General features: G+C 36.2%; 1 protein-coding gene across 1 annotated transcript; it reads right to left on the reverse strand.

Annotated features, from left to right (window-relative positions):
* Positions 1-5,781: 5,781 nt before the first annotated feature.
* On the reverse strand, positions 5,782-8,008 carry LOC18021830 (F-box/FBD/LRR-repeat protein At1g16930). The gene is made up of 4 exons (XM_024158400.1): positions 7,828-8,008; positions 6,755-7,678; positions 6,514-6,654; positions 5,782-6,413 (listed from the first exon to the last, which is right to left on the reverse strand). The coding sequence occupies exons 2-4, from the start codon at positions 7,667-7,669 to the stop codon at positions 6,126-6,128; spliced, it is 1,344 nt and encodes a 447-aa protein (XP_024014168.1). The 5' UTR covers positions 7,670-7,678; positions 7,828-8,008; the 3' UTR covers positions 5,782-6,125.
* Between the last annotated feature and the right edge of the window lie 207 nt (positions 8,009-8,215).

The following is an 8,215-nucleotide window of genomic DNA, read 5'->3' on the forward strand; positions in this document are numbered from 1 at the left end:
CTGATATCTCTAATCAACACCTCTGAAGAAAATACCCAACAGCTGAACATCACTGAAACCATGATGAGGGCAATCTCGCTGGTACGACTTGAATCTCACCCAACCAGCTTTGAACGCTTCAGTTGGTTTCTGAGAGAATGTCGAAATTTTCGTCCTCAACTCCTCAGACCTAGCATCATCGAAAAAGTTGTGCAGGAAAGCATTCCTGGTCTCTTCCCAAGTGGTGAGTGATCCTGGCTCCAACTGCTTCAACCAGTTAGCTGCTTCTCCAGCAAGAGAGTAAGGAAACAGCTTGCAGAGGAGAAAATCATTGGACACTCCATTGTATTTGATGCTGGTGACCAAGTCCTCAAACCTCTCGATGTGATCCATAGGGTGCTCATGAGAGTGGCCATGGAAAGGATGCTGACCCACAAGAGTGTAATACACAGGCTTGAGCTCAAAATCATTCCTCTGAAACGCAGGAGCGCGAATCGCAGACCGATTTGCATAGAATTGCTCAGGCCTGTTGTAGTCACCCAGCGTCCTGATGATGTTACCCTGTCCATCAAGTCGCTGACCTCTCTCATTGCACACATGACCCTCTTGGTCTCTCCAGACTCCAGCATCATCACGAATCAATGCCAATGCGTTCTCCATCTTTGCTAGTTTCTGAGACAAAGAGAAAGAACAATGTAAGTAACAAAGCAAAAATAAAATTAAGAAAAACAACGGGTGTCGCGCGACACCAATGCTGGTGTCGCTCGACACTAAGAAAAACTTAGTCGAAACTCAAGAACTAAAGTTTAATGGCGAAAATCAAGTCCCCGGCAACGGCGCCAAAACTTGATCTGCTCAAAGTTTAATCCCTAAAGCTACTCTGCAAGAGCACAGATGTGCAATTGTAGTATAATAGGGGTCGAACCACAGAGACGAGAGATTCACTCAATAAACCTATTAGAAATTGAATTTCGCTAAGCAGAAATATTGTAAATAAATAACAATGCAACAGAATTAGACTAAGCAGCAATAAAAACGGTTTGTAAGATTCAGATGGATGGAGATTAGGCTTAGGGCGTTTCTCAGGAAATCAATGCATGCAGAACAATCGATTAATCAGGGTTCAGGTTTAAGCACGGTTCTTGAACTCGAATCACAAAATTATAATTAACCAACTTCCGTTGTGAGAATTATCTAAGTTAAAATCCTAGAATTCCAAATTCCTTTGCAAACCCTAAATATTTAAACCAGCTTTAATGCTCAAGTTTGATATGTTCACAAAGTATCTAAACCAAATTCCTTTGCGAATAGCTACTTTGCTCACCCTAGGTTCTTTCCAGTTATTCAATTACACTTTCGTGTCAATTAAGCAACCTAAGATCTAAGTTCTAGGTGGCCAGTCCAGAATTAGCTTTAAGAACAACCTATGGTGAAGAACTAAATAGATTATGAATCCTAACTAAATCAATTAATCAAACATCCAGAGAAAACCTTTATGAGAACCCTAAACCTAACAAGCAAACTACTCAGACATGGAGATTGAAGCAATAAACATGATTGAATAGCTTGCAGTAAGCAGTAAATAGATTAATAAACAGGGGTTCGAAATCTTCTCTCTCCGGAACAGAGTTTCAGACTTGTCTCCCCAAAATCTCTCTCTAAGAAAATCTAAGGTAATCGTAAAAAGGGAATAAAAACCCTATATATATCTCTAAGACACGTTTTGGGCTTCCTTGGAAACGTTTAGGCCCAACTCCTTCTTCAAATAGGAAACAAAATCGCTTTTTCCTTATTTCTTTGACAAGTGTCGCGCGTCACTCTCCATGGTGTAGAGCGTCACTAAAGCACAAAATCCATACTTGACGAATTTGATCCTGATTAAGCTCCCAAGTGCTCCAAAGTCTCCAGTTAAGCTCCAAACGTACCTAGGACCTGTAAAGACTCCAAAAGACTCGAAAGACACTAAAAAGACTCTATAAATAAGACATATACCATGGTTAAAAACCATAAAAACCATGATATATCATATTCCTTCTTTCCGAGATTCCATTTTGCAGAGGTGAGTAAGCAGCAGTCAGTTGCCTTTCTATTCCATTTTCTTCAAGAAACTTTGTGAATTCACCGGACAGATACTCTGAACCTCTGTCGGTTCTGAGTCTCTTGATTTTGCAGTTGGCTTGATTTTCCACCAGATTTTTGAATATCTTAAAGGTTTTGAAGACATCTGACTTAGCCTTTAAGAAGTAAACCCACAACATTCTTGTAGCATCATCTATGTAGGTGAGTACATACCTCCTACCACTGAAGGATGTGTTTTGCATTGGTCCATACAAGTCACTATGAATCAGCTCTAACTTCTGAGTTGCTCTTGAATCGGATTCTTTTGGGAAAGAGTCTCGGCTGTGCTTGCTGAGAATGCAACTTTCACATCGGTCTTGAGCTATTTTGAACTTAGGTAAGCCGGTGACCATACCTTCTGACTGCATGATCTTCAGATTTGTAAATCCTGTGTGGCCGAGTCTTTTGTGCCACAGCTCTGCACTTTTGTCTGCACCCACCATCGCAGCTTCTTCATTTGAGTGTCATTTGATGTGAAAGCTTTTATTCACCATAGGAACTTCACCGATTTTTCTTATAGATCTGTCGTGAATGATGCAGTTGCTTCCTTGAAAGATGACTTTATAGCCGTTGGTGATCATCTGTGGAACACTTAGAAGATTCTTTCCAAGTTTAGGTACTAAGAAGACATCTTTTATGATTCTCTTTCCCTTCTTTTTTGTTACTTCGATGTCTCATTTTCCTTCTGCCATTACCACAGCTCCATTTCCAACCTTTATAGGTGTTTGTGTTGATTTTGACAAACATGTTCCTATTAGGTGTCATGTGGTTTGTACAACCACTTTCTATGAGCCAAGTATTCTCTTTACTTGATTCTTCTTCTTCTTGTCTTGCAGTGAACATGTGATTCTCTTCCTTTTCATCATGTTCCTCAGACGCCTGTATTCTTATTTTTCTGTTTCTGGTGTCTTCTTTTTTGTCTTTTGTTCACAGAGCCAAGTATTCTCTTTTGTTCTTGTTCTTGTGAGATTCTTGAACCTCTGCACCGGTTTCTCTGACTTTTGTTCTCTTTCTTGTCGGATCTTCTTGATTTGCAATCTTCATCTTGTCGGATCTTCTTGATTCACAATCTTCATTTTGTTCAAAGAGTCTCCATGAATCATCATGAGCTCTGATACCATGTTGAACTACTTAGAAACAGAGCATATGTAATTTGTTTGTAAACATTGTAACCTTGCAAAGAAATCGATATTCAGAGAAAGGACCCTTAGAACTCATTTTTTTTCATTGCAAAAACATTCTCTCTTTTACATTGTCTTCTTACCGACTTATACAAACAAAAGGCATAAAAACTATTCCTGACACTCACCTAACTTCAAGTAATCCCACTAACCTTACCTAGACTCTAAACAACATAGCTTAGCAACACTTTCTGCTTTTACTATTCTAACAACCTTTGAATTCCAACTGGTTTGGTTTGAAACTAAAATGGCATTACTCAACAGAGAGATGTTCCTTGCAGAGTGTGAGACTTTTAATCAAGCTAGATGTCCCATTAGTAGTCGCACAAGCAAAACTATTACCGCAGTAGTTACACAAGCATATATTAGCATCCTCTTTTGTTTTTGTGAAGTGCTCCCATGCAGGCGATCTTGTGCTGGTGACTTTCTTCTTAGACTTTTCCTTCAACTTAGACTTAGACTTCAGTGAACTAGTTGAACATCTAGGAACTTCTTTCCTCTTGTTTCCACTTGCAGGAGTACTCCCAGGTCGTCATTGTTGTTCAAGTGAGGAGGTGATGAAGAATCCATCTGCGAGGTGATAGACAACAAGTAAACACTTCTCCTTCGAAATGATACGAAAACTTTAGAACATTTGATTTTAGAATATATCCCAAATTCTCATTGTTCTAAAATCATTGAAAGTTTGAAACAAGCAAACAATACAACAATAATCTATCAACGAATCAAGACAGAAATCACAAACTCAAATCCTAGAACTAGAATCGTAAATTCATAATCGTGGCCATGAATGTTTGCCTGGTTTTTAGATTTTAGTTTTTGGTTTTTTGTTTCAGGTTTTTGGTTTTCAGATTTTAGTTTTGATTTTTTGGTTTTTGATTTTGCTGTAGATTTTGGTTTTAGGAAAACTTGAATGGTAGATTATTTAGATTTTGGTTTTTGTCTATATATATATGAAAAGACCTTGAGTTATATGTTTTATTTTTTTAAACCCCTTTTGTTTTGTTTAAAGTGTTTAAAAATTGCTAAAATAAATATATAATCTTTTTTACTCAGAAAACATATTTTCTATATTTTTTGTCTACAATTCTTTTTTTTAAAAACGTATTTTTCTAGTTTTTATTTTTCATTTTTTTCATATGCTTAAAACTTTACTAAAATAAATATATCAAACTCAAAAAAATTTATAAATAGGAACTTAAATAAAAACGCACATAGACTATTTTATGAAGTTAGAAAAAACAAGCACATTATATACATAAATGCATATGAGATTTGATTCATGTATTAAAAATATTAATTTGAATATATAAATTTATTAATAAAATAATTTTATTTTGTAAAAATTTAATTTGAGTATATAAATTTATTAATAAAATAATTTTATTTTGTATTAAATTAACTCACAAGATTATGAGATTTTTTTGTGTGTGTATAGTATGAGACTACTGATTTTATGTATAAAATATACTAATGGCTAAGAATAATTAAATTAATATATATATATATTTATTGTTAAACAAAAACCTCAGACATAAAAACTACTAAAGAGTAGATTTTAGTTTTTGTTTGCAGAAGTTATTTGAAAAACTAGTTTTCCTAAAAAATAGGGAATCAATTTTATCAAAATCATGATTGGATAAAGAAATGGTTTTTTTGAAAGGGATTAGAATTACCTGCGACTGGACTCTCGACGAAGATGAACGAGGAGAACGACGAGATAGACCGATTAATGCTTCCAAATTGTCTAATTTGAGTTTATAGTCAAGTTTTGATGAAGATGGAAAGTGGAACCGGCAATATCGGGGAGCGATTAAGAAAAACTGTAAATATGTAACTATATATATATAATATATATGATATATATTTTTGTCGGGTGGTTTTTGGTTCTCACCCAAACCGAACTTAGAACCGAAATTAATATACACAGAAACCTATTGGGTTTAACACTAAAACCAAATGCGACCCGAACTCTGTTTTTCGGGGTGGGTCGGGTCGGGTCGGGTTCTTTGGATCTGGGTTTTATGCCCAGGGCTAGCTCAAACAGTAAGAGATTGTGGGCCTAATAACAGATCATTTAAAAAATTGAACATAGCAAATTCAAATAGACCAAGTCGGTATCACTACTAACTCAAATTTGAAACTAGTAATCTATTAATGAATTTTTCACCAATATTTGATAGAGAAGCAAACCCTTTTATTCCATGGATTTTGAGGGATTCAATGCTACCGTGTTTGCTTATTGTGGATGCAAGAATCCAGTATATTATAAGGATCGAGTTTCGTTTATAATAAGCAAAGAACCGAGTACAAGATTGGCGATGAAACAAAACAAATATCAACACATGTAAAAGAGAGATGAAAACAATTTCAAAGGAGTTTAAAAGTACAAAGAAATGAGTTTGCGAAGTGAAATGAAAAAGTATCTGCCTGTCCGTGTCCTCTTTATACTCTCCATCCTCATTTATCTATAATTCTTCATCATTAATCCTATTGATTTGTTGTTTTGGTCTTGAAAATCATTTTTTCCAGTGTTCAATTCCTCACAGAAACTAAGAGTTCGAGTTAATTCAGTGTCTTAGGTGAAAAGTAAATAACACTGTCAATGTCAATTTCACGAGTTCAGTGCTGTACCAGAACTCTTGCATTGTGATAATGGTTTTGGTTTCAGGGTTTACCCAACAGAGATTTATGTCAGGTTGGCACAACTAATCCATGACAACTAATCCATGACAACTAATCCATGGTTGTTTTTTACCCAAAAAACACTAATCCATGACAACTAATCCATGGTTGTTTTTTACCCAAAAAACACTAATCCATAGTTGTTTTTACCCCCAAAAAAAACTAATTTATGACAACCTGACAACTCCTAGATCTTCTTGGAATCGACTTGATCTCATTGATGATGTTACAAAAACTTGCACTTACTGTCAGTTTCTTGAGAGCTGCACCGTTCTCTAGAAAGTACTTTGCTAGTTTCATCATACTTGATTCTCTGGTGAGTGGTGTCCCTTCCTTTTGCATGCTTTCAACGAACGGCGTCTTAATGTGAACAAACTCGAGAGATGATTGGACACACTGTGGCACATCTGAAAAATCAATCTGCTCCGTATCTTGAAGACGATTAAATTCCTGATAACATATAACCGAGGGGAAGTTTTGAGTTTTTCGGTATCATCATAAATGACAGTGTGATTTACATGAGAGCATATGTGAGCAAATGGAAACTCACCAGAACGAGAGAGTGTAGATTTGGGCAGCTCTCAAGGACGGTTGGCAACATTTCCCAGAATTCTTCTCTGAATCCAGCATGCAAACGAGACAATTTAGAGAATTGAGGTAGCTCTTCGATTTCGCAGTAATCAAGAATAACCTGTGCAGCGAGAAAACAAAAGAAAACATGGGTTCACTGAGAAATGTGATAAAGAAATTGTACAAGCTGAATACTATTGAATCAACCATATATAATATACCTCTAGAGTGTCAACAGAGATGACCATGTCACTGACTGTAGATAAACCGGTGAGAAAGTTACTGATCATAGTTATCTTGGAAGTATCTTCTGGATCCAGTACATCACCATATTCCACATTAAAAAAAACATCAATGACCACCTTTGCAGAAGGAGCAATATTGTGTATTATGAAGCTGTCAGATCTGTGATCCCTGAGAGTCATACACTCAAGTCTTGGAGCATCGATTTCAACTTCATGACCGTCAATTTCGTAGCGCTCACACTCTATATTGAGGACTTCTAGCGACTTGGAACACACACACACAAGGTCTAGAGAGTCGTTGGCATCACGGACCATTAAATCTTTGAGAACAGGACAGCTTGATATTAGTGTCTCCAGAGTCGAATCAGAATCGTACTCGACCATATCAAGACGCATAATCTTGACACAAGGCAACGAAACAGATACAGGATGATCCAAGAATACACGGTAGAGATCTAAGTTCACCAATCTCTCACAAGAATAGAGAGATTGAGGCATCTTAAACAGCTCATAATCATCCACCTCATTGTGAAGATCAAGATGGCAAACTCTACGCCTAATCACAGCATCGATCCAAGTCTTGAAACGAGATGCATCATGCTCATAAATATCATAAATCAGTTTGAATCTCTCCAAATGTTGCCCATTTTCAGAACCCAGAAACCTTTCTACGAAACTCACAAAGACATCATCGTATCGGAAGTTATTGGAGTCTAATTCCAATGCGGGAACATGTAACCAGAGACTTCTCCATTGTTTTGATAAAATGCTTGTGCAAACCGATTCCTTCGTGGAGAGGTAAGAGAGCATCTGACATAACAGCGAATCTGGTAAATTGCTTATCCTATCAAGTTTCCTTTGGTTCGCGTTGATAGAAGTTTCGTCTTCCATGTCTTATGCCTAATTTCCAGAGGAAAAAGTCAGAGATTTCACATGCAAATCAAATTATTCTCGAAAATATATTGACCAAATCAAATATAGTTATCAGATCGGTCGAAAATCTAGCAGAAATCTAACTAAAGATCTCCAGAAAAAGCTACTGAAATTACCTTCGGAGGTTTTTTTTGCCAGCAAGAGATGACGGCGAGTGAGGAAGAATGAATAAGACGAAACCACCGTATGTTCCCCGGGGAAATAGCGCACAGAATTTTACGGTGGGGAATAGGAAGGAACACCCTGAGTTCGCCGGCGAAATGCACAGTCTGCTCGGAGATCTAGGCCAATGTTGTTTAATTTTTGGTTTTGGTTTTTGATTTTTCTGTAGATTTTGGTTTTTAAAAAAAAAAATATTAATGGTATAATATGTTTAGTTTTTGGTTTTTTCTCAGTAATTATTTTAAAAAACGTTTTTATGTTTTTTAATTTTTGATTTTTGTTTTCTGTGTTTAAAATCAGTAAAAATTTAATCTTATATATTAAATAAGAATATAATTTAAT

The sequence above is a fragment of the Eutrema salsugineum genome, unplaced genomic scaffold, assembly GCF_000478725.1.
Source record: "Eutrema salsugineum unplaced genomic scaffold, Eutsalg1_0 scaffold_15, whole genome shotgun sequence".
In the NCBI taxonomy this organism is placed as follows: domain Eukaryota; kingdom Viridiplantae; phylum Streptophyta; class Magnoliopsida; order Brassicales; family Brassicaceae; genus Eutrema; species Eutrema salsugineum.